This window comes from Diuraphis noxia, unplaced genomic scaffold (genome assembly GCF_037042655.1).
Source record: "Diuraphis noxia isolate RWA-SAM2 unplaced genomic scaffold, SU_Dnox_SAM2 contig0010, whole genome shotgun sequence".
Classification (NCBI taxonomy): Eukaryota; Metazoa; Arthropoda; class Insecta; order Hemiptera; family Aphididae; genus Diuraphis; species Diuraphis noxia.
Genome location: NW_028301720.1, coordinates 2,739,675 through 2,767,480, shown reverse-complemented (window position 1 = coordinate 2,767,480; position 27,806 = coordinate 2,739,675). Strand labels below are relative to the sequence as shown.

Sequence of the window (27,806 nt, the reverse complement as noted above, 5' to 3'; positions counted from 1 at the left end):
GCTTGATAGTAGACATATAAGGATGAATATGTTATAACTAAGAATTTTATTTCAAATTAAGTTTAAATGATTTTTCTATCCAAATTAATATGTTTCTAAATTTATATTCTACCGAAAAACTTGAAAATTCATTACAAACATTTCAAAAAATCACTTGATTTTACACTTTAATTATAAAATGTATTGAATATTATATAATTATAAAATATATTATATTCTTCTTAATTATCATCGGATATTCTCTGTCAATTATAGACCAAAGTATGTTGATTTAATTTTAAATAATTATTTAATTTTACACGATTTATAATATGCGTCTTAAATATATTAAAAGTTTAATCTTATTTTTATATTATATTCAACATAATTTAAAGAAGTAGAGTGTTTTTTTTTTTTAAATCTAGAATCCATTTTACAAGATTTAAAAAAAACTGTTAGTTATAATCTATTATAATTAAATATTAACCTTAAACTACGTGTTTATAATGTTTAATTCTATGCATGGCTTGATAGTAGACATATAAGGATGAATATGTTATAACGTAAAACTCTATTTCAAATAATGTTTAAATGATTTTTTTCCCTAATTACTATGTTTCGAAATTTATATTCTACCGAAAATCTCATCGCAAAAATTTCTAATAAATCATATTATTTTCCACTTTTATTATAAAATTTGATGAATATTTTATAATTATTAGATATATTACACTGTTATTAATTATCATCGTGTATGCTCTATCTATTATAGACCTACGTAAGTTGATTTAATATTAAATAATTATTTAATTTTATAAGATTTATAATTTGCATCATAAATATATTTAAATTTTAATCTTATATTTATAAAATATTCAAAATAATTTAGAAAAGAAGTGTGATTTTATTTTTTTAAATCTAGAATCCATTTTACAAGATTTAAAAAAAACTGTTAGTTATAATCTATTATAATTAAATTTTAACCTTAAACTACGTGTTTATAATGTTTAATTCTATGCATGGCTTGATAGTAGACATATAAGGATGAATATGTTATAACGTAAAACTCTATTTCAAATAATGTTTAAATGATTTTTTTCCCTAATTACTATGTTTCGAAATTTATATTCTACCGAAAATCTCATCGCAAAAATTTCTAATAAATCATATTATTTTCCACTTTTATTATAAAATTTGATGAATATTTTATAATTATTAGATATATTACACTGTTATTAATTATCATCGTGTATGCTCTATCTATTATAGAACTACGTAAGTTGATTTAATATTAAATAATTATTTAATTTTATAAGATTTATAATTTGCATCATAAATATATTTAAATTTTAATCTTATATTTATAAAATATTCAAAATAATTTAGAAAAGAAGTGTGATTTTATTTTTTTTTAAATCTAGAATCCATTTTACAAGATTTAAAAAAACTGTTAGTTATAATCTATTATAATTAAATATTAACCTTAAACTACGTGTTTATAATGTTTAATTCTATTCATGGCTTGATAGTAGACATATAAGGATGAATATGTTATAACTAAGAATTTTATTTCAAATTATGTTTAAATGATTTTTCTATCCAAATTAATATGTTTCGAAATTTATATACTACCGATAAACTTGAAAATTCATTACAAACATTTCAAAAAATCACTTGATTTTACACTTTAATTATAAAATGTATTGAATATTATATAATTATAAAATATATTATATTCTTCTTAATTATCATCGGATATTCTCTGTCGATTATAGAACAAAGTATGTTGATTTAATTTTAAATAATTATTTAATTTTACACGATTTATAATATGAATCTTAAATACATTTAAAGTTTAATCTTATGTTTATACTTATAATATTCAACATAATTTAGATAAGAAGTGTGATTTTATTTTTTAATTATATGCATTCAGTTTTCCAAGTTTCTAAAAAAAAAAAGGCTCTAAGTTATAATTTATTATAATTGAATATAAACCTTCAACTACGTGTTTGTAATGTTTAATTCTATACATTGCCTGATATTAGCCATATAAGTATGAATATGTTATAACGTAAAACTCTATTTCAAATAATGTTTAAATGATTTTTCTACCCTAATTACTATGTTTCGAAATTTATATTCTACCAAAAATCTTATCGCAAAAATTTCTAATAAATCATATTATTTTCCACTTTTATTATAAAATTTGATGAATATTTTATAATTATTAGATATATTACACTGTTATTAATTATCATCGTGTATGCTCTATCTATTATAGATCTACGTAAGTTGATTTAATATTAAATAATTATTTAATTTTATAAGATTTATAATTTGCATCATAAATATATTTAAATTTTAATCTTATATTTATAAAATATTCAAAATAATTTAGAAAAGAAGTGTGATTTTATTTTTTTTTAAATCTAGAATCCATTTTACAAGATTTAAAAAAACTGTTAGTTATAATCTATTATAATTAAATATTAACCTTAAACTACGTGTTTATAATGTTTAATTCTATGCATGGCTTGATAGTAGACATATAAGGATGAATATGTTATAACTAAGAATTTTATTTCAAATTATGTTTAAATGATTTTTCTATACAAATTAATATGTTTCGAAATTTATATTCTACCGAAAAACTTGAAAATTCATTACAAACATTTCAAAAAATCACTTGATTTTACACTTTAATTATAAAATGTATTGAATATTATATAATTATAAAATATATTATATTCTTCTTAATTATCATCGGATATTCTCTGTCGATTATAGAACAAAGTATGTTGATTTAATTTTAAATAATTATTTAATTTTACACGATTTATAATATGCGTCTTAAATATATTAAAAGTTTAATCTTATTTTTATATTATATTCAACATAATTTAAATAAGTAGAGTGTTCTTTTTTTAAATATCAGCATTCAGTTTTCCAAGTTTCTAAAAAAAAAAAGGCTCTTATTTATAATTTATTATAATTGAATATAAATCTTCAACTACGTGTTTGTAATGTTTAATTCTATGCATTGCCTGATATTAGCCATATAAGTATGAATATGTTATAACTAAGAACTCTATTTCAAATTAACTTCAAATGATTTTTCTACCCTGATTACTATGTTTCGAAATTTATATTTTATTGAATAACTTGAAAATTCATTGTAAAAATTTCAAATAAATCACTTGGCTTTCCACTTTAATCATAACATTTGATGAATATTTTAAAATATATTATACACTTATTAATTATTATCGGTTATTCTCTGTATATTGTAGTACAACGTAAGTTGATTAAATTTTAAATAATTATTTAATTAGACGCGAATTATAATAAGTATCTTAAATATGTTTGAAAAGTAATCTTATGTTTATATTATATTCAGCATAATTTAGATAAGAAGTGTGGTTTTATTTTTTCAATATTTGCATTCCATTTTCAAAGTTTTCGAAATAAAAACTAATATTATATTCTACCGAAAAACTTGAAAATTCATTACAAACATTTCAAAAATTCACTTGATTTTACACTTTAATTATAAAATGTATTGAATATTATATAATTATAAAATATATTATATTCTTCTTAATTATCATCGGATATTCTCTGTCGATTATAGAACAAAGTATGTTGATTTAATTTTAAATAATTATTTAATTTTACACGATTTATAATATGCGTCTTTAATATATTAAAAGTTTAATCTTATTTTTATATTATATTCAACATAATTTAAATAAGTAGAGTGTTCTTTTTTTAAATATCAGCATTCAGTTTTCCAAGTTTCTAAAAAAAATAAAGGCTCTTAGTTATAATTTATTATTATTGAATATAAACCTTCAACTACGTGTTTGTAATGTTTAATTCTATGCATTGCCTGATATTAGCCATATAAGTATGAATATGTTATAACTAAGAACTCTATTTCAAATTAACTTCAAATGATTGTTCTACCCTGATTACTATGTTTCGAAATTCATATTTTATTGAATAACTTGAAAATTCATTGTAAAAATTTCAAATAAATCACTTGGCTTTCCACTTTAATCATAACATTTGATGAATATTTTAAAATATATTATACACTTATTAATTATTATCGGTTATTCTCTGTATATTGTAGTACAACGTAAGTTGATTTAATTTTAAATAATTATTTAATTAGACGCTAGACGCTAATTATAATAAGTATCTTAAATATGTTTGAAAAGTAATCTTATGTTTATATTATATTCAGCATAATTTAGATAAGAAGTGTGGTTTTATTTTTTAAATATTTGCATTCCATTTTCAAAGTTTTCGAAATAAAAACTAATATTATATTCTACCGAAAAACTTAAAATTTCATCGCAACTATTTCAAATAAATCACTTGATTTTCCAGTTTAATCCTAATATTTAATGAATATTTTATAAATATAAAATACATTTTACACTTATTAATTATTATCATGTATTCTCTGTCTATTATAGAGCAACGTAAGTTGATTTAAATTTATATAATTATATAATATATATGCATCTTAAATGTATTTAAAGTTTAATCTTTTGTTTATATAATATTCAACATAACTTCAATAATTAGTGTCATTTTTTTTTTAAATATCTTCATTCAATTTTCCGAGATTCTAAAAAAAAAAAAAAATGTGGGTAAGTGGGCATCGCTCAGGGGCATGTACCAGTTGCCCCCAAAAGTACCTTTGTTTATACCAATTCTCCCCAAACTAACTAGAGCAAATTGTACCAGTTGTCCTCATATGTCAATATATACACGATTACAATATGTAGCCTGTAAAATAGGGGAAGTAAATATACAAATAATAAATAAAATTATTTATAAAAATAATTTAAAATAGTATAAAATGATAAAATAAAATTTTGATATTTGCAATTATATATGATATTGTATTTTGTAATAAATAATAAATATTATATATTATACAAATAGTATGGATGAAATTAAAATTTTATTAATAATAATAGCCTACTACTAGGTGCAAAGTCATGATTTTACAGACACGCGTCTAAGTAGATAGCTGATTTATATAATTATTTTATCAAATTTTTTTTTTTGACAAATTATGCCACATAATTATAATATTTATTATTTTATTAACTTTTTCATTTTATTTTGTTAAAAATTGTCACATAATTATAACATTATTATTTCATTGACTTTTTCATATTATTTTGTTGGTAATTATTATAAGCATATGAATATTTTCTATAATTTTATACAAATTATCACATTTAATATGCCACTTATCATTATAACTATATTATGTATAGCTGAACCCGTGCACTTCGTAGCCCGTTAAAAATCCTACCTCTTGAATGTCTCAAACTGTTAATTAAATTCGTTGCTTGTGATCATGCTAGCAGTATTTTTTTATACATATAGATAGATAATGGTTAAAATATACTAAGTAATAAACTTACACTGATAATCAATTTAGTTTATCATTATGTAAATTTATTCGTTTTATGGAGAAAAGTCTGACAATCCAAATATTCAATAGAATGATATTTAAGTCTGTCACTTTTTAACTTAGCCTATCTTATGCCCATTGGTGTAATATATCTGTACCAAATTTCTTCGCAATTGGTTCATCCGTTTAGGAATGCATAAAGGACAAAAAGACAGAAATCCATTTTGATATATAGAGAGAGATACTAATAAGTACGTAATTATAGTTTATAATCATTGCATTTTTTTTTTAATAAACTATTTTAAATATTGTTATGTATATATTCTGGACCTTTTAAATTTGATGTTTTTATGTTTTCATCCCGACTCATTTTACCACGATTCGAGTATGTTACATGGCGATCTAATATAATATAAGATCTCTGTCTTTGTTCGGTATCTCGGCAGAAATAATTTTATCAATTTCATCTGGCTGAATTTTCGTTTGTAACCACAAAATAATGTGGCAGTGTGGCAAACCTCGTTTTTGCCATTCAACACTGTATGCATAACAATTTACATCTCCGAAAATACATTTATTTTTTAAAACATGCATAAAATTTTTTAGTTTGAGATGAAAAACTCTAAAGATTATATCGTGTCTATCAAACGACTTTTGGTCTTGAAATAATTCATTTTTTATTTCCGGCCATTCCGGGTTGCATTTGAAAGTAATAAATAATTCTGGACGGTCAAATTTACGAACATAAGTATTGGTATCCTGATTTTTTCATGCGTGTAACGTGGGGAGCCAGTAAAAGAGGAGAGAAGAATTACTTGTTGCCCCACGTTATTAGCATTAATATTTGCATCATTGTTAACATCATCTCGGAGGTGAACATAATCATCCGCACGTAGTTGTTTTTGATGGTTACGAATAAAGTGTAGTCTTTCAGAAATCATTTTTGCAAACAGATCTACGGCGAATTGGCTGAATACTGTTTTGTAATAATGTTCGAATAGATTATATAGAATAGATTTGAACCGACTCTGACATAGAATATATTTGTAAAAATTTAGCATTATTTCCAATTTCGAGTAATAAACTACCTATTAAATGATGCACTTGACCCTGAATTTTAAAAGTGGGCATGAAGTTCCCTTCAGCTATTTCGTTTTCTCCAAACAATGTAATTTGAAACAGAGTATTATACCGTCTAGAATTATCAAGGAAATTTTTTGGACAGAGCGTGTGAATTATCAATTAAACTTTTAATTAAGTCTGGAAGATCCTCAAATTGGTGTAAAACAACTTTACCGTCAGCGCAGCAAAGTCCATGGGTTTCATCTTTCCATTTTTTTGCATGGCACTTAGAACATAATATAGTCATAGGTCCTATTTTAAGCGCTTTAATATTTAAATAATCAATCTCGGATTGATAATTAAACGCTGATTTCATACTCAAAGCGTTACGTTGCTCCTGTGCAAGTGTTTGAGAACGTACTGGTGTGATATCTCGTTGAATTCTGTTATACATTCGAGTTGCATTGGCAGTTCTTCTTCCAATGCTTGCTCTTGACGCTCTCGGCATGATGAGTAAAAATAAGTATATTTTATCAAACTAAGCACAAACTATTTAACAAAAAGATTTATGGAACATTTATAATAATAATAATACGAAAAAAAACATAGTATTCGATTTCTATGAATCAGTAACCAATAGTAACTATATGTCATACAATAAGTTTACCATATGTTTCAATTTTATATAAGAACAACTCATCCTCTTTTGATCTGCAACCTATAGAACCATAACAACTAAAAATATTCAGTATATTTTTTGGCCGAAAGAGGGCGCCACTACTGTGATTCTGTTTTTGATTTTTTATGAACTTTATACTTTTTTTTTATTGAAAAAAGTGGTATTAAAACCTTCAGCAGAGTGTCGGGTTTCAGCCAAAAAAATTTCAGCCAAATTGGTCCAGGCGTTGTTGAGTTATGCGCTTACCAACACATTTTCCGATTCAATTTTATATTATAGCTTAGCTGACCCGGCAAACGTTGTTTTTCCTAAGTTTTTTTTTTAAATTAAGTTAACCCGGTGAACTTAACTCCTTCAAATAAAGTCTAGATTGATAATAAAATTCAAGTATTCCATTGTAATGAATTGTTACAGAAATCAATATATTGCATTTTGATAAACAATGTTTTTCGTTTTGTTTTCTGGTGCAAAAATAAACAACGATGACGGTTTTTCAACACGCGAACTGGCAACGTACAGCTGCCTGTGCGAAAAACATGGAAATTCCAAATTGATCCCACAGACTTCCAACGATTGGCCTTGCGATTTATTGATTGTCATCGCAAAAGCCAATCTAACGGGAAACTGAATCCGCTTAAACTGAAATAGAAGATCTGTCGGAATGATCGGAATTCGTGGGATAAGGACTTCCTCCCCTTTGAAATTACCCTTGATGATCGTTGATTGTATCACATTGTTCATCAGTTTCTTGACGGACAATCGTGTACCATTACACAATTTAGGAGGATTTAGATTCCGCAACATAATTATGATCGATCCCACTTTTACCTGTAAATTATGCGGTGGAGTTCCTGGCACATCAAGCGAGTTCAAAAATTCTGTCGGATAGTTGACCGCTTCGTTTTCGTCGGTCGTGCTGTCAACGGATTTGTATGAACGCAGTTCTCCAGCAATTTTACTCTGAATTGTAAAATTCAAGCTATCGACGTCCTTATTCCTCGCTGCTAGTATTGCCCGTTCACTCAGCCAATCAAGATTGTTATAATTGACCTCAATGCTTGGGAACACTTTTGTAATGAGTTCTTCCTTCGGCGATGTGAACTCACAAAAATTTGCCGGAAACGATATTAATCCAGTCAAAACATCAATCGGAATGTGTCCATTACCAAGCGCCAGCAATTGTCTCGAGAATTCAGCAGCCGATGGGTCGTTTTGCAACGCAACTCTTATGTTCATGGTCAATTTCAACTTCTTGACATGCCGCCACAAAAACGACGATTTCAGGCATGCATTAATTTCATCGGCAGCAGTAGATTTCGGAATGACGGGAAGTGTTTGACGAAAATCTCCGGAGAGCAATATCATTGCCCCACCAAATCGTTTCGAATTACCTCGTAAATCTTTCATCGTTCGGTCAACTGCCTCCAAAGCTAGTTTATGTGCCATCGTGCATTCATCCCAAATGATGATTTTGCATTCTCGCATCAATTTCGCTGTCGCTGAATTCTTGGTCGTTGTGCACGTAGGCTTGTCAACCATGAGAAGATTCATTGGCAGCTTCAAAGCTGAATGTGCAGTTCGACCTCCTTCCAACAATGTGACAGAAATGCCAGAGGATGCGACAGCCAACGCAATTTGTGATCTTGACCGAATTGTTGCCAGAATCAACGAAATGACGAACGTTTTGCCTGTTCCTCCAGGAGCACCGAGAAAGTAAATGCCTTCCGTTCCATCATCAACAACCTTCATCAGCTAATCGTATACATTCTTCTGCTCGGCATTTTTTCGGACTCTTTCAGCCTGCTCATCTAGATCATAGTTTTTCTCCCGCTGTAATTCAAGATTGAATGCAGCGTGCCTCGAACGATTTGGCGCTGGCATTCCCAAATTTGACAACAGACTGCCGCACATGTCTTCGATAAGAACTAATGCTTCGTTGCGCATCTCGTCGTTACTTCAATATCAAAATTAAAATTTGTTCTTCGAACTCTGTGCAAAATGTCATCAACCATCTCGTCCTTGTATTTCTCCCACAATGCATTCGGGTTCGATGGATGACATGTGGCTATGATGATCGCAAACAACATACGAATTTGATTTGCTGGCGCAGAAAGGTTGCATCGGCGAGTGTTAAGTCCCAATGTGAATCGTTTTCGAGCAAATTCAAGCATTGACAAGCTTCCCGAAAAGTTGTGCACAGTACACCATCGACAGTACGCAGGGAATTGAAGGATGTCGAGCCCCTAACGTTCACCAAAAGTAAGCGAAGATAGAAGCATTCGTCTTGGCGTGGATGAACTGTGTATATTCGTCCGAGGTAATCAGTCGAATAGACATCTGCGAAGCCAGCAACAGCATCACCTTTCTTCCAGCGTTGAAACTTCTTTGATGCAGCATTCCATGTAGTATAATAGCGTGGCATTTTCGAATATAGTAAAGTCCTCGCGAACGGATCGCTTTCGAATGTCGAAAAAAAATTTGCCAATGTCGTCGCTGGTGGTCGTTCTGCTCTTTGCGCTGCGTTCGCTTCCCTAAAGTATACACGCTGGCCGTTCTCTAAGTGAACTGCCAAATGTACGACAGTCGGGTGACGTTCATGATTTGTAAATGAAAACAGCCGCCAAATTGCCTCATTACAACTCACGTAACGTCCAAGTTGAAATTTCATCACCTCATCGTTTGCATTTGGATCAGCAATGCCAAACACAGCCATGTCACTCCCTTTGTTCACATATTTGCAAACATATTTGTTAGATTTTATGGAGTTGCAATACTCAACATTGCAGTGATTTGAGAACGTTTTCGACAAAAATGGACAATATGGAACGATCCAGCGATTATCGACGACGACATCTTTTCCCTTGACTTTCATTATGATTGATCTGCCGTTGTCATCTGGAAAACGACGCCGATACAATTGATATCCGTCGATTCCACTGATTGTGTCAGCCACAAACGGACGCGGAAAACGCTTAATGCAGTTTCCGTTTTGCATGTACGGTGACCCAGGATTCTGAGTTCCGCAAGGGCCATGTATCATGTTCGTGGTCACAACAGAATGCAGCTCAGGATCTGTTTCTGGATCTGGTATTTCGGCAGAAATGATCGAATCAATATGATCTGGTCGGACCTTGTCAAACATCCAAAGCAGAATGTGCGCATGTGGTAAACCACGCTTCTGCCATTCAACCGACTACATCCAACAACGGATTGCGCCAAAGACCTTCTGCTTAACGATGTAATTCATGAGTACTACGATCTTTTGTTTGAATACTCGTGCAGTGATGTCATGTCGATCACTTGGTGTTTGTCCTGTCAGCAACTGATTTGTAATTTCAGGCCATTTCGGATTGCAAGTAAACGTGATGAACAAATCAGGTCGTCCGTAATTCCGCACGTACGTCATCGCATCTTGAGCATATTCATGCATGTGGCGCGGGCTTCCAATATGAGTAGCCGGGAGAATAATCAAACGACCAATGTTGGCCGCGTCTCCTTCGGTAGCGATGGCATCACGCAAGTGGATGTACTCGTCTGATCGTAACTTTGACTGATTGAATCGAATGAAATTGAGACGCTCCGTTTCGACCTTAACGTACATGTCGACGCAGTACTGTTGAAACAACCGGTGATATCTCAATAGATGATTGTCAACATCTTGTCGAATCATCAATCGATATGCATAAAAATTCATTGAGCTGACATTTTTATTCGTTTCTTCTCCTGAAATATGAATTCAAACTTAGTTATAGTATGAAAAAGAAATGATGACCTGTAAACAAACCAGTCATTGGGTTGACCATCTTTATATTTAAGTGATAGCCATCCTCTCCTCGACAGAACATCAACGGGTATTGAAGTGCATCATATGACCGATGAGTCTCGTAAACGCGATGCAATTGTCCACCATCGCGACGCTTAAGAACAATATCGCGTGATGCCACATTTTCGCCAACAATCACCACTGCGACTTCATTGATAGTGGGAGCATTGAATTGTCTTTCATTGCTTCCAGAGCATAGACATAATAGAATGGACTGCGGTTAGAGAGAGATAACTTCAGCCAACATTGTGCAAAAGAGATAACTATACATTTTTGGGCATTCATGGAAAAATTGATAATATCATTTTTCCACCATGAATAAAACCATGATAACAGAATATTATTCTTATCAAAATACTTTTTGAAATATTACTTAACTATTAGCTTTCTACTTAAGAGTTAATACAGACTACTTAACTAGACAGTACATTTCAAGTTCCTGGGTCTCTAAAAGTTGTTATTCATAAAAAACATTAACCACATAACAATGGTTAATACTTGTTGTGTGGTTGGGTGTAAAAACAGAGTTGTAAAAGGAGGTCCCAGATTTCACAGGTACCCAAGATATTTTCAGTTGCATTTAAATTTATAACTATTATGGGATTAGTAAGGTTTCAAATTTTTAACAATTTCTGTTTATAAATGGATTTTGTGGAGGGTCTCCCCAAATAATAGTTGTTTTATGGTCCAAAGTATCTAGTTTCGGCACTGTATGCTGTATCATTACTAAAGACAAAAATTAGAAAAATAATTTTATTTATTATACATATTTTTCATAGATTTCCCAAGGAAACTGTAGATCTTAATAAGTGGATTAACATTATACAGGACTTTGATCCTAAGTTTAAGTATAAATCTGTAAATACTGTTATATGTGGTAATCATTTTGCACAAACAGATTATACTTTAAACATTGCTGGGACAAAACAAACTTTAAACTACAATTTATCAATCAAAGTAAACAAAATTGTTTGCTTTTGAATGAGACTATGAGAGCATAGTTTGAATGGTATAGTTAACCATTAATTTCATCAAATGTTAGCAGTAAAAAAAAGTTTTGGGGAGATCCATCTCCCTAATAATAATTACGCCCCTGATGCAAATATTATGCAACAAGTCTGAAATCATCTGCCCTAATAATGCCAATGATTCTGAATTAAGTCTACTTTAAATATTTCCGCTTAACTGTTTATTCCATGAATGCCCACAAATCTCTCTCGCTCAATGTAGGCTGACTGATTCCCGTGTTGTGAACATAGGAAAGCGCAGTCCATTCTATTATGTCTATGTTCCAGAGGGTCTTTTGTCTGCTCTGATAATGATTTTGTGGTCGTCAGAATGCATTGTGTCCAATGCGGTTTTGAACATTCTGACCAATTGATTATGCTCATGCAGAAGAATTTTAAATTGTCCGATTATTTCACGTTTATTCGCAGGAAAAAATTGCAAACCGCTGTTCTAGTTCATTTTTCGAATTACCAACGAAATACGAGTATATCTGAAGGAACTTATGATCTTCGTTTGGTTGTGGTAACAAAGCGCCTGCTCGAAGGTGAATTTGTCCTTGAATCTGAATATTTAAACGGTCATTCGTAAAAAAAAAATGTGTTATTATTACAAACGCCTTTACCTTATAACTCGGGTTATAGCCTGGTTGTTCAATAACTTCTGCTCCAAATGACGTCATTTGAAAACTTCCGTTATATTTTTGTGTATTCGCCAGGAAATGTTTTGATTGGATTGTATTTCCATAGAGAAACGAATACAATGGCTCTGGTGGTTGAGCTAAAACTGGTAATTTAACCTTGCCACCAGCGCAGCATAAGCCGGGGGTTTCCAATCGAAACTTCAATGCCTTGCAATGCTGGCATACGATATATAATGAGCCGATATCAACACACAAAAGATCTTTGAAAGCGACTGCGGAATCGTATTCGAAAGCAGCGCGATTCAAGGCTACATCTGAACTTCTTCTTCTTATATCAACATGTTGTCGAATTTGAGGCGGCGTTTGTGCAGCGCGGGCCTGTGTATTATGAACACGTTTAAATTCGCATTACGTGTACGCCGTCCAATGTTTGTTCTTCTCATAGGAGGCATGATTCAAGCATAAAAATTCTCTCCAAAAAACAATAGTCGTTTTTGATTGAAAAAATTCATAAATAACATAAAACGATTGTTCGATCCTTTTGTCCAAAATTGATTACCGCCGGTCTTGGACATGGGTATGATAACTGACCGCGCTCGGTCACTCGCGTTGTTGGCAGCACTGACGTGTCCGTCGCCCTGGTCCGGGCAACGACGCGTACGCCGCCGCCAACTGTAGTCGCGGTTGTTTACGTTTTTGTTTTGTGTGGTTCTGTTCCGTTCGCCGTTGCATATTATTCACGTGCTCTCGTGTTAACGGCCATCTTGTCAAAAAGTGTGCGCATTATCTAACGTTCCGGTATACAACACGACGTTGATCTGCGTGTGTGACGTTCCGGTGCTCCCCGTGATTCAAGTCATTGAAGTCTTCAGCCCAAAATACAGCCGCTCCGCCTTCAATCGACGACCCAGCAACAGTTCAGCTGAGTTACAGACAGTTCCGCCCGACATTGAGTGCTCCCTCAGAGCGGTGTTCCCCGTCCCCTTATTTTGTTGATTATTATATATATGTAAAATATATCCATTGTGTTGTAACTATAAAATCACTGTCGGTTATTATTACAAGGTGTTACCTACTTCCCACCAGGCTCCGGAGGACCGTGTGCCCGACGACAACCTTGTCAAAAGGCTCTTTGGCACAAACAACGATAATGTTTCAAAATAAAATGAATAATGTGCCAACTATTATTATTATTATTATTATCTATATATATAAAAATATATATTTATATAACTATATTAACTAACTATACTCTAAAGTTCTAAGTGTCTATAATAAAAAGTGTATATCAACCAGAATATAAAAATATATTTTTTTTTTCGTTTTTTATCGATATTAATCGATTTCAAGCTTTGCTATTATCAATATTTGTATTATTATTTATATTATATTTTTATTTATATTTTTATCTGCTAGAGGGCGCCACCAGTGTAACTCAGTTTTTGTCTCTAAATCTCTAACTCACAGGAGTTAGTTCCATAATTTATGCTATAAACTCGCTCCCCGACATTCTCTATCATTTAAAAAAAATTTGAGCCAAATCGGCCCAGCCGTTTTCAACTGATGCAATTTCGAATTTTTGTCTCCATTTTTATATATATAGATTATGAATTTTTTATTTCTATCGTTTTATACTATTTTACATCGTTTTTATAAATAATTATATTTATTATTCGTATATTTACCTTCCCTATTTTACAGGCTATATATTGTAATCATGTATATATTAACATGTGAAGGAAAATGGTACATTTTGTTGAGGGCAACTGGTATATATTAAAAATTCCGATAACAGCCGTGGGGGGCAACTGGTCAAAACCCCCGATTTACTGTACATTCGGGATGGGTTGGACCTCTGACTGGGGTAGGTTAAATTTGAATGCAATGATAGGTATCATTGTATACAAAAAACGATTCTGAACGGATATGATTTGTCAGTCTAGGATATATTATATAATATATTTAAATATTGTCATAATATTATATTATATTTTGAAACAAATATTTTATTTTTCAATTATGACGCATTTTGCATAAGGCATGGTTAATCAATATTTCCAAAACATTGCATGTAGTTATCATAATTCATAATTCCTTACATTGTCATAGATATACATATACCTGGTTTGACAATTACGGTATTTCGTAAAAATTTAAAATTCAAACGCACTTAAAATTTTTCCTATAATAATGATGCTTCGAGTTTTCTCTATAGTTACTTGAAGGAAAACTTACTGTTGGAAAATGTTTACTTTTGACTTCTATAATGCACCAAGGAATTCACTTTTACATCGGAAACCACCCCCAAAGTTTGAAATTGAAGCATTATTTCGACTAGTTATGCTGTACACAGACACAAAAAAAACAACACACACATCATTGTAAAATCAATACATTCATCACTCCGTTTAGAATCTAATACAATATAATAATAAAATATGTGACAGCCCCAAGAACGTGTGACTAACGTGCTACACAATATACAAGCATGTTTTAAAATAGTAGAAGGAGGGTACGTTCAACCCAACCCTCAAATTTATTTTCAACAAAATGGTTGTTAAATATTACAAAGATTTAAACTTATAATTTAGCTATTAACTATTACAATAAATACTTTAAACATTACAGATACTTAGAAATATTACAGAAACATTACAGATATTTAGAAATATTACAAAAAATTACTATAGGAAATTTCTATAGGAAATATAATATACATAACAATTATTCCAATATGTCATAGTAAATAGTTGTTAATATAGACTTTATGATGTTGTTTAAAATATTCTCGTTCAAGAAAAATGAGCACACCTATGTTTTGTTATTATTATTATTATTATTATTAAAGTAAAATACAGCCAATGAGAGCCGAGTGTTTGAACACACTTGTCATTTATTACCATTCTAGAAACTTCTAGAGATATTTTAGGTAATAAATACAGGCTACATAGTGGAATTTTTTGTCATTCACCGTAAGCCCGTAAGCAGTTAATACTTGTCCAAAATGTTCTACAAAAACAATGAATTGATGCAAAAAATTCGTGGACAGTGAAAACTAGCAAATAAACAGCAAAGAAGCTACTTAGCTATTAAAAGTACATAATAATTTTCCTCCAATGAATTAAATATAAAGAATGTAAAGATATAAAAGTATAAAAATAAAAGAATACAAAATAAAGTAGGTTTTTTGAGCAGTTGATTTGAGATGATTTTTTATGATTTAGATGTTGAATAATGAGTCTTGAGATGTTGATAATTTTAGTATGAAGTTGTGTATTTATTTTTGAGATGGTGGAATTTTTTTATATAAGCACCTGTCACTGTCTAGTTTTCTGTATTAAGCATCAATTCACTTTTGTTCACAGAAAATTTCAAGTAGTATAGGTATGTTTGGACTGCCAGCTATTCACTCAGCATTTGGCTGGGCAGCCACTAGAATAAAGGAAAATGGTGTTCGACTTTGGACGGGATAGGTGACCAATAAATATAAATAATAGCACGTCGTATATAAATGACAATAATATATTATAAGGCACGAAAAATGTGCATATGTTGGCCAGGAAAACGTCTTTTCCCGGGCGCAACTCAAAATAATAATAAACAATAAATATCAAATAATGATAGGGCAATAACGACAATTTACAATAATAATGATGATTTGATTACCGGTCGGCACATGCGCCGCGGTGGAGTGGTGTATCGGCGGCGGCGACTGGAACAGCTGTTGCGATGGTGCGGTGACACGCAGGTGAACGGGGAGCGGTGGCTGTTGGCGGCGGCGAATGACCGATTACGTGATGTGCAACTTACGTAATCACGGCACTGAAATAGCGTCGCACGACGGATACACACACAATAATAATAATGCCGGGGAACGATGTACCGGGTACGAATTATAGCCCGTCGGAATCAGACGACTGTGATGTACCGGCACGAATAAATAAATAATAATATGTGCGCGAATATCGGCGGCACCCACGCGACGGCGAGTAACGGTCGCGCAACGGACAACCGGTCGACGAAAATCGGTACGACGTCGAGAACGACGACAACGGCGTCGAACGGCGCGACAGCGAAATAACACAAATCGCGTAACAATATAATTACGACCAAGTGTGGATAAGTCGCACCCACGAGGTTGTCGCAAAACGGCACCGAATAACGGCCGGACGCGATACACGCACGGTCCGCTCAAGTCGAGCGTACGAAAAAGACAAGTTTTAGTCGCCGGCGGCGACTTGGCCGAAGCCCGGTGTCCGCGGGCCGCGCGACGCGTTGTCTCGCGGACCGGTTGCCGAATGTTGCGCTGGAAGCGGCGGGAAGTTCAAACAAGGTATTTAATTTGAAGTTTTGAGATGTTGAATAATGATTCTTGAGATGTTGATCAATTTACTTTTATCATAGAAATTCTTAGTAGTCATTTGTAATGAAAGCTAGTAATCTTAAACTCAAAAAACATGATTAGTAGTTAGTTATACATGATTAGTAGTAAGTTATAACATCTATTACTACTCAGACTTTTCTATTTAACCATCAATTTACTTTCATTATAGAAATTCTGAGTAATGATATTACTTTCATTATAGAAATTCTGAGTAATGATAAATGAATTATATAAATGAAACGAAATAATAAAATTATCTTTCTTTATGAAAAGATAAATAAAGATGAGGTATTATTGCAGTCTTTAAAAACAGGAGACGTTTATTTATGTACAAAATGTCAATGTTTCAAGAGAACTGATAAATTTAGTAAAAATCAAAAATGGTGTAAAGCTTGTATGAAAACTAAAACTATTTAAAACTATTTAGAATTATTTAAAACTATTTGAAACTATTTAAAATTATTTAGAACTATTTATAGCTATTTAAAATTATTTAGATACTTATGATTTCATGGTTAAATAAGCGACAAATTCATTATTTTTTATTTCATTTCCATCTTGATCAGACATAAATAATTTAATATATTTAAAATCTATTACATTTAGAGGAATATATTTAATATCATTAACTATATATATTGTCCTTCAACATCACATTTGATTAAAGATAAGATGTCATCATCTCTATGTAGATATTGTTCAATTTTATGTTTAGAAATAGATTTTTCAATTATGTCACAATGTATTTCCAAAAGTTTATTTCCAAAATATTGACCAAGTATACTATCCGAACCAATATGATTATAGACATATTTATCATCAAATCCTAAACTAAGCCTTAGATTTTCATCCAATAAATAATAATCCTTAGATGTAATTGTAATATAGTTATTTGTTTGTTGGATTTTTATATTAGATGGTAGTAATTTTAAATTTATTTAATTGATCAATACTGTAATTTTTCTTTTCTATTACAGTTTTGATATCTTTTTTTTCAATAATCCCATTTATATCTTTTAAAAATCTTTGTGTGTAAAATGTTGGAGTTTTTAATCCTACTACTGTGTAAGCAATATCAACACCTAATTCTGCTCCTTTCTCTTTAGGCCATGTTTTATTTAGAGGAATCATCTGTTTTTTAAAGTCTCCAATTGTAATCAAAGCCTAAAAAATTGATAAATATTCATCAAAACATAGACCGATTAAGGCTGTAATATTTATAAAACTTTCAATTAATTCAAGACTTACTATAGGAAAATCCTCCACATATTTAGCTCCGAATGAATTAAATACATTTTCAATTTCAATTAATGAATATACACCTATAAATATTGTACCTAACGGGATTTGACCATTTCGACCTAGTCTAAATTCACATTGTTTCTCTATATTTATATATTTTTCATCTGAAGTAGGATAGTAAATCATTCTTTTGTTACTTGTCTTTATAAAATTTAGATCTTTAAAATCCAGATATTTTTTTAAGTTTTCATCTAGATTATAGTAACATGGGGATTCAATTTTAACCTTTTTATCAACAAAAGATATAACTAAGGGACTGATTAATTAATTTAGTTGCTCTTTAGTATATTGGCCATTAATCATCATTGATATTAATTATGTTATTGTTAATTGTGATTTGGCAATCTTTTTCAATTTTAATTAAATTATTAGAACTGGCAAACGAGAAAGCATAAAGTCCAATACATATTTTGATTTTCATTATGTATGTAATGTTCTAGATAGATAGATCCGTTTATGATTTTAATTAATTTCATTTATTTGACAAAAATTTGTTAGTAAGTTATTCAAATTCTATCAAATGGATTGATTTTCCACTATCAAGAACTTTTTTACCTTTATATATGATATATATTTCACCATTATATCTATCTTGTTTAGAGATAGTGTTAACAAATCTGTAAGGTAATAAAAGTATATGTTTACTATCTAACAAAACAGAAACTCTTTCTCCATATTTTGAAGTTATTTTTTTAAATGATGTTATTCTATTTTTTTCATTGATATTTAGATCAGATAATTGTATATATTTGTATGTGAAATATTCTGTATTTAATTCTTTTCGTAAATTATCTACAACAGTATTTGGAATATCAGCTTCAAACTCTAAATGATGGTATATATCTCCATTATCAAACATTTTTACATACCTGTAATAAAAGTAAAACGTATTCCACTGAAAATCATTCATTTCATACAGATTGTTAGAGATAATTCTTAAATATCTATTTGGTAAAAAGAGTTTATATTTATTATCCAACACAACAGATACTTTATCCTGTCCATTAGTGTTAATAATTTCAAAAGCAGTAACTTCATACTTTTTGTTCATTTCCAATTCTAATAATTTAATATATATTTATATTATTTGTAACCCTGTTTATTTAAACGTACTTTTAAAGGTATTGCGTCAGACATTTGTAATTCAGATATTTTTATTTTTTATATTATATTTAGTAAGAGAAAAATTTAATAGGAAATAATTTTTATAAACTTATATTAATTTTTTCAATATTAAATAGATAATTATAAAATTAAAGTGTTTCATTTGGATAAAGATAAAGATAATACATCAAAATCAATTTTTCCAACACCTATGAGATGTTTAATTATAGGTTCTTCTGGATCAAGGAAAACTAACTTATTGTTTAATATTATTATTAATTAGGTATTGGGTTCCTTTTGATAATCTTTATATTTTTACGAAGAACATAGAACAACCTGTCTATGAAAAAATGAAAGAAGTATTTGCTGGCTTGGATAGTGTTGAAGTAAATATTACTAATGAAGATATAATATCTGTTGATGAATCTAAATCAAATAGTTTAGTTGTTTTTGATGATTATATTTTAGATAAACAAGATAAAATGAAAGAATATTTTATAAGATCTAGATCTAAAAATATTTCATGTATTTATATAGGCCAGAATTATACCTTATCAGATGCAAGATCAATCAGACAAAACTGTAATTTTTTAGTTATATTTGAGGAGTCTGAATTTTATATTAGGAAAATATGGAAAGATAAGATAATCAATTTTTTAACTTTTGATAAATTTAGATCTTTATGTTTTAAATGTTGGAAAAATAAGTTTGGGTTCATATCAATTTAGAAGTTAAACATATTTATCATAAATTTAGACATTGAACGTAAATGCTAATTTGACCATTGAACGCATGTTTGTTGAAATATACGTTTTTTGAACATGTACGTTTGTTAAACACAAATATTTGATGTTGGCTGTTTTTGGAACATATTTTTGTCTTATTAAAATTTTTTTGATATTATATGGATATCAAAGATATGAGGAATATTTTTTTAAAAGGAAAGGAAAAAGATATCAAAGAAGGAGGTTCTGTAATGAAAAAAGTGTGAATTAAGAAAGCAGACAGAATAATTGAACTTGAAAATAAACTAAAAAAGGAGTATAAAAATGCAGCTTTAAGAAACATATATGCTGAAGAAGAGAGGGAAAAATCTTTTGGACCCGTAACAAATGAATTAAAAATATTGTAAATGCTGTAAATGAATCTAAAGAATTAAATATTAAAACCGATGAAATTAAATATTCAAAAATTGTTGGTTCCATATAAACGACCAGAAATATTACAGTTAACTAAATATGAAAAAACGCCAATTAAATCGCCTTTAGGAATTAGATCACCAATTAGGAAAAATATGTCTCCAAGTCAAAAAAACACCATAGTATTAGGTCCTAATACTCGTACATCAAAATATTTACCAAGAATAAATGATTCAGTTTTTGAAATATATTACAATACTCCAAAAAAACAATATATGATTGGAAAAGATGTAGTAAACTTTAAAGAGGATAATTTAATTATAAATGGAAAAACATATGAAGGAACAGAAGGATTATTTAGGTTATTATGTTATTCTGTGTATGCACCACCCGATTATTATACAGAGAGAGAGAGTTTGACAATTATAAACATATATTAATTCAGACTGATTCAATGTATCAAAATAATGACAGAGGATCAGGAAATGTTAAATCAAGTAAATTGGAAAAATATTTGAAAATTATTAAACCTATTTGGCATAGTTTACCTGAAAATATGATCAAAAAACACAAAAAGAAATTAACAAAAGCAATAGATTTGCAAGTTGAAGAATCCGAAAAAGAAGGAGGTGGCTTAAAAGAATATTCAGAAGATAGGATTGAGTATAAATATATACATAATTTAAGTGAGTTATTAAAGAGACTATATTTTATTGCTAGTGAAGAAAAAGCAGGCCATAATAATTTCGATAATGAAAAACTTAATATTGTGCATTTTTTTAGTTCTGAGTTGGAAAAATTAGCAGTTACTCCCCAAGGTATTGAGTATTTAATATCATATGTATCAAGTTTACCTGAAAAAATAGTAGAAGGTTCAGGTCTTATGAATTATCTTTTAAATAACAAATTTATGCCAGAAACACATTGGCCTGGGTATAATTATCTTGGTCCATTTACTGATTTAGAAAAAAATAGAAAACCAATAAATTAACTAGGTAAATCTGCAATGGAATATGATTATTTTTATAAAAAACATAAAGATATTAAAACAAGACATACTGGAGATAAAATTTTGGAAAATAAAGCATGGAATAGATTTTTAGATCCAGATGCATCTTTTGGTGAAAAAACAGCTGCTTCAGTTACTACAAATGCAATGAAAGCAAAGAGATATTTTCGTATGGGTTTAATTTTTGTTCGAACTTGTCGCTATTATTACGCCGTGCGGCAACCGGTCCGCGAGACAGCGCATCGCGCGGTCATTGACCTCGGCAAAGTCGCCCCCGTCAACACCAGTCGTTCCTACGCTCTCGTTTGAGCGGTCCGTGCGTCAGGCCGTTCACTTTTGTCGCCCTGTCTCCGCTATCGTCTCGTGCGTGGGTGTTTGGTGTTTGGACTTAGTCAGAGTTATCCTGTCCCCTTTTCTTCTGTTCGTGCCGTCAGTCAGCCCGCAGTTATTGGTTATTGTCGACGTGCTGTATTCCGCATCGCGACTGGCGATCTCGACGTTCCGTATTGGTTGCGTAACGCCGCCTTCGATATCGTGATTACGTAACGTTACACCTTACGTAATCCGATCACCCGCCGTGTTCGAGTGCCGCCGCTTCGTCCAGTATCAACACCGCCGTATCAGCTGCTGCCGCCACCAACGCCGCCGATACTGACCGTCCCGACCGTGGCGTCTGTGCCGATCGGTATTTATGATATCTATACCTACGTAGTATCAATGTTATTATCATTTGTTATTATTATGTACTGTTGTTGTTATTGTTGTCACTCTGCGTGTTGTGGTCCCGTGGATACGTCCGCGTAAATGCCACTTTGTTGACAGCATCAATATAATATTATTATTTATCTTATACAACCACTTGTCATTGTTACGACCTCCATCTCAATTCCGTGAACACCACATTTTATTATTATAGTTGTCCGGCCAAATGCTCGATAATAGCCGGTAACGAACAATTTTATTTTATAATTTTAATTCTTATTAAATGAATTTAAATCTGAATGATTTTCAAGTTAAAAAGGTTGCAAAAGCTTATAAAAATAAAACTGGTGTAATTATTCAATTAAAGTGTACACAGATTGGAAATGGTAAAAATATATTTAATTTAACTGATAGACAAAAAATAAACTAATTAAATCTAAAAATAATAAAAAAGGTGTGAGAATATTAATTACAAATACACAACTTAATAATAAAGCAGGAGGCTTTTTACTTCTTATTATAGCAGGTATAGGAGCCCTTAGTGCTTTAGCTGGAGGAGCAAGTGCAGTAGCAAATACTTTTATAGATGCTAATGATAAGAAAAAGAAAAGAGAAGAAACAGAAAGACATAATAAAGAGATGGAAAATAATATTAGAAAAATTAAAACATTACAAATTGGTTCAAGATTAAAAAAAAAAGAAAAAATTAAACCACTAACTAATTATGATATTATTAATACAGGAAAAAATATTAAGAATTTTGGAGATTGTTTTATGAAAGATGAGTTACCAACAACACCTTGAAAAATGAATGTGGAATATTAAATTTAAATAATTCTAATCAATCTGGTTCACATTGGGTGGCTCGGTTAAAAAATGATAATAAAAAAGTATATTTTGACTCTTATGGAGATTCAATTCCAATTAAAGAAATTCTGAATTATTTAGGAAAAGATGATTTATATTATACCACTGAACAATTGCAAAACTATAATGATCCACCTATATGTGGTCATTTATGTTTAGATTTTATTCAGAATTATAAATTATAAAATTCGTATTAACATTTTTTCTTATAAATGGAAAATATTTTTGGAAATTATGATCATGCTATTATCCGTGAACAAGATAAGGTATATTGGCCTATATTTATATCTAATCTTAATTCTGCAAATCAGATAACAACTTTTAATATAAAGGAAGAAAATAGTTTTTTAAATATTAAAAAAGCAAAATATCAGATTTTTGGCCGTGTTTTACAAGAAGATGGTAATAACTACCCAGCAGGTTCAAATACATATATTGGTAGTTGATAATTTTGTTCCATTTTTGTTTGAATGGATTTGTGTTAAAATACATGGTAAAGGAATAGACAAAATTGATAATGTTGGAAGATGTAGTTTAATTAAAGGTACAGTTAGTTATTCTGCAGATCTTAGTGGTCCCACAATAAATAGTGGATTTCAGTCAAAATTTAATAAAGGTGGTTATTTTAGTGCTGTTGGTAAATTATCTAATTTATGTTTAGGATTTTTTAAAGATATAGAATATCCAGTATATAAAGGAGGTTTTGAATAAGTTTTTTAAGACATTCTGATAATGATGCTTTATTTAGAGATAAAAATGAAAAAGGTGATCTAGCTGGTGTTAGAAAAATTGTTATGAATTTAATATTAGGATTCCAATTGTGGTTTATGATGATATGAATAAAATTAAGTTGATAAATGAATTAACTTTACTGCCTAAAAGGAATATATGTTTAGATTTAAATCATGGCAATGCATTGAAGATAGAAATATTAGTGGTAAAACATTAACTAACGATATAACAAATATGTATAGAAATGTCCATAATCCTTTGTTTGCTATTATAGCTTTTCAAACAGATAAGTTAGATAATCAATTGAGAGATCCAATACAGTTTAATCATTGTAATTTAAAGAATATTTGGTTGGATATAGATAGTATTAGGTATCCTGAAGAACTAATGAATTTAGAATTTAAAAAAGAAAAATTTAATATTGCTTATGATATGTTAATGGATTATAAGTATGTTTATAATAGAATACATCGAGATTTGTCTTTAATGTATATAACTCTACAACAATTTAAAGATACCAGACCACTTATTGTAATTAATATGAGTAGGCAGCCATCACAGATTTCTGGATCTAAAACAAGTATTGTCTTACATGCAGACTTTAATGAAGATGTGCCTGCTAATACCATTTGTTATATTTGTTAAGTATCTGGTTCAGAATTTTTTTACGATCTTCCAAATAATACAATTAGAAAAATATATAGATGTTAATATCTTAATTGAATGGATTATTGTAAGAAATGTAAAACAAAAACAAAAAATAATGGAATTCCCGAATTTATTGAAAAAAATAAAAAATATAGGAGATTATCAGTATGTAGAAAATGTAATGCAAGAAAAATAGAACAAAATATCAAAACCACCCGAACTTATAGAAGTTTATGAGTTATAGCCGACCCGTCACAGCTTCGCCCGTGATTGGTTGTTTATTTTGCCTTCGGACCATGATATGTAGAATTTTTTATTCAAATATTATTGTTTATTGTGATCGGCTAGTAAATATAAAAAACGGTTTCTAGCGTTATAAATGATAAAAATAAATACTGATAAAAAAGAAATAATTTATGGTTGATAAAGATTTATTAAAGAAAATTTATTAAAGATTTATTAAAATTTATTAAAGAAAAAAAAAGAATTAAAATATGAATTTTATAAAACTTCTGAGTATAGGATGTTTTTTGTTATATTTCCTGTTGAAATTAAAATCATAAGATGATTCGGGTCAGTTCGAGAAAATGCCACGTATAATTGCCCATGTGAAAAGCACTCTGTACGAAGATCTACGCCAACGTACTTGAATGTTTCACCTTGTGCTTTGTTTATGGTAATGGCAAAAGAAACTTTAACCGGGAATTGAAGCCGTTTGAAAGAAAACAGCAAGTCAGAGGGAATTATGGGAATTCTTGGAATAAATGCAATTTCTCCTCTCGCTGGCCCTGTAAGAATTACGGCTTCTATAATATTATTTCGCAACGATTTTATTTGTAATCTTGTACCGTTACATAAGTTCGGTGGTTGAAGATTACGTAATAATGTAATTGGAGCACCAATTTTTAATTTTAGTTTATGAGGAGGAAATCCCGAAGGAGAAAGAGAATTGAGAAATTCTTGTGGATAATGAATAGCATCATCTGTTGATGTAACTGTATCAATAGATAGATATTCACGTGAGTGTCCATCGAATTTTAGAAGGATGATATCATTAATTTCTTCTGCTGTTACATTTCTTGGAGAGATTATAGCTCTTTCACATAACCACTGATCTGATTTATTGGACAGATTAAAAATGTCTGGATAAACTGTAGAAATCAACTCTAACACGTTATTGACCACCCGTCCAATCGTGTGATTGACAGAAATGTAACCATTTTCATTTTCTAAAGTTCCATTTCCAATTTTCAACAACTGTGCTGGAAAAATATCGTCCCCTCCGCATAAATAAACTCTCATGTTTGTTCGCAAATAAAGTTTTTCAACATAGTTCCATATATGGGAAGATTTTAAGCAAGCATTAACGACATCAGCTCGAGTACCTTTAGGGATTACTGGTAAGGTTTGACGGAAATCACCAGCGAAAACGAATGTTATGCCACCCATAAACTTATTATTACACCTAAGATCTTTTAATGTTCGATCAATTGCTTCGATATGTGATCTGTGACTCATTGTACACTCATCCCACACAACGAATGAGGTTTTTTGAAGAATTTTTCCATGAGGGCCATTTTTTCGAATCGGACAAACGTATTCTGTATCAAATAATACATTTAACGGTAACTTGAAAGTCGAGTGAGCAGTTCTGCCGCCACTAAGGAGAGTTGCTGCTATACCAGATGAAGCTACTGCTAATGCAACTTTACCTGAGGATCTAATTTGAGCCAACAACAAATTAATTAGGAATGTTTTTCCTGTACCACCCGGAGCATCTAAAAAAAAAACTCTTCCTTGATGATTCATTACGCTTTCTGTAATAACATTAAAAGCATATTTTTGATCATTTACTAATTTTGGTAAATTGATTTCTACAAATTCTTGTAATCGGTTATTATCGTAAGAACGCAAAATTGAGAATTCAAAAGGATCAGATGCATTTTCATTTCGAACAGGTGAGTTCATTCCAAATTCAGTTAAATATTTTTCAGACAGAAAAACAACTTTATCTTCTATTTCAATCAAACCTTTATTAAATATTTCATCAGAAAAAGTAAATTGCAAGTCATTTAATCGAGTTCGCTCTGTAAGAAGAATATCTTCACAAAAATCATTTCTGAACTGTTCCCACAAAGATTGAGGTTCAGACGGTTGGCAGAAAACTATGATTATTGCGAATAATTCTCTTAATTTTGAAGGACTTTCTGAAAGAGTTGCCTCCGCTAGAGTATTTTTCCATTGCTCGTCATTTTCTAAAAGCCCAAGAGCAAAACAGGAAGCTTTAAAAGTCGCGTGAATGACTCCATCAAAGGCCTTCAAGCTTTCAAATGAAGTAGGAGCTTGTACATAATTTAGTAACAATCTTAAATGGAAGCACTCACTTTGATTTGGGTGAATCGTGTAAATTCTACCAATGGCAGTGTCCATTTTTATTCCTGGCCAACCTGGAACATCTTTTCCCCGTCTTCTCTTTAACCAGCCTCTGCTATTATCCCAGGTGTAATAAGAAGGAACTTCATGATAGAACAGTGTTTTCGCAAAATCATCATGTGAACAAAGTTCAAAAAATGCAGTTAGTGTCGTTTTTCTTGGATTTTCAATAACTTGATGAAGATTATTATCATTAAAGAAAACACGCTGTCCATTTTCTAGATGAACAGCCAAGTGCTGAACTGTCGGATCTCTATCATGGATTTCAAAATTGAAAATTCTCCAAAACGCTTCAGAAGTACATATGTATCGACCATTCAAGTCTAGTGTAGTCCTAGACTACACTTCAAGTTTTACAACTCATCAAAAGACCTCGACTCCAGATTAGATCTAAAGCTCTGTATGAGGTGATTATTTTCACGCAAAACTGTTTGCAATGATTCAATGAGACCTCTTTTCATATTTGGAATCATATTTGTTCGAATAGATATTTGATCCGACTCTGACATAAAATATATTTGTAAAAATTTAGCATTATTTCCAATTTCGGGTAATAAACTACCTATTAAATGATGCACTTGACCCTGAATTTTAAAAGAGGGCATGAAGTTCCCTTCACTTATTTCGTTTGCTCCAAACGATGTCATTTGAAACAGAGTGTTATACCGTCTAGAATTATCAAAGAAATGTTTTGATAGAGGGTGAGAATTATCAATTAAACTTTTAATTAGGTCTGGAAGATCTTCAAATTGGTGTAAAACAACTTTACCGTCAGCGCAGCAAAGTCCATGGGTTTCATCTTTCCATTTTTTTGCATGGCACTTAGGACATAATATAGTCATTCGTCCAATT

General features: G+C 30.4%; 2 protein-coding genes and 1 pseudogene across 2 annotated transcripts; all 3 read right to left on the bottom strand.

Annotated features, from left to right (window-relative positions):
- Nucleotides 1-9,228: 9,228 nt before the first annotated feature.
- LOC149054163 (uncharacterized) lies at nt 9,229-10,305 on the bottom strand. The gene has a single exon (XM_089230616.1). The coding sequence runs from the start codon at nt 10,303-10,305 to the stop codon at nt 9,229-9,231; it is 1,077 nt and encodes a 358-aa protein (XP_089086742.1).
- Nucleotides 10,306-10,478: 173 nt separating this feature from the next.
- On the bottom strand, nt 10,479-19,371 carry LOC149054162 (uncharacterized; annotated as a pseudogene).
- A 2,531-nt stretch (nt 19,372-21,902) lies between these two features.
- LOC149054161 (uncharacterized) lies at nt 21,903-26,951 on the bottom strand. The gene is made up of 4 exons (XM_089230615.1): nt 26,552-26,951; nt 25,421-26,233; nt 22,786-22,863; nt 21,903-22,096 (listed from the first exon to the last, which is right to left on the bottom strand). Exons 1-4 carry the CDS (start codon nt 26,949-26,951, stop codon nt 21,903-21,905), a joined length of 1,485 nt encoding a protein of 494 aa, XP_089086741.1.
- Between the last annotated feature and the right edge of the window lie 855 nt (nt 26,952-27,806).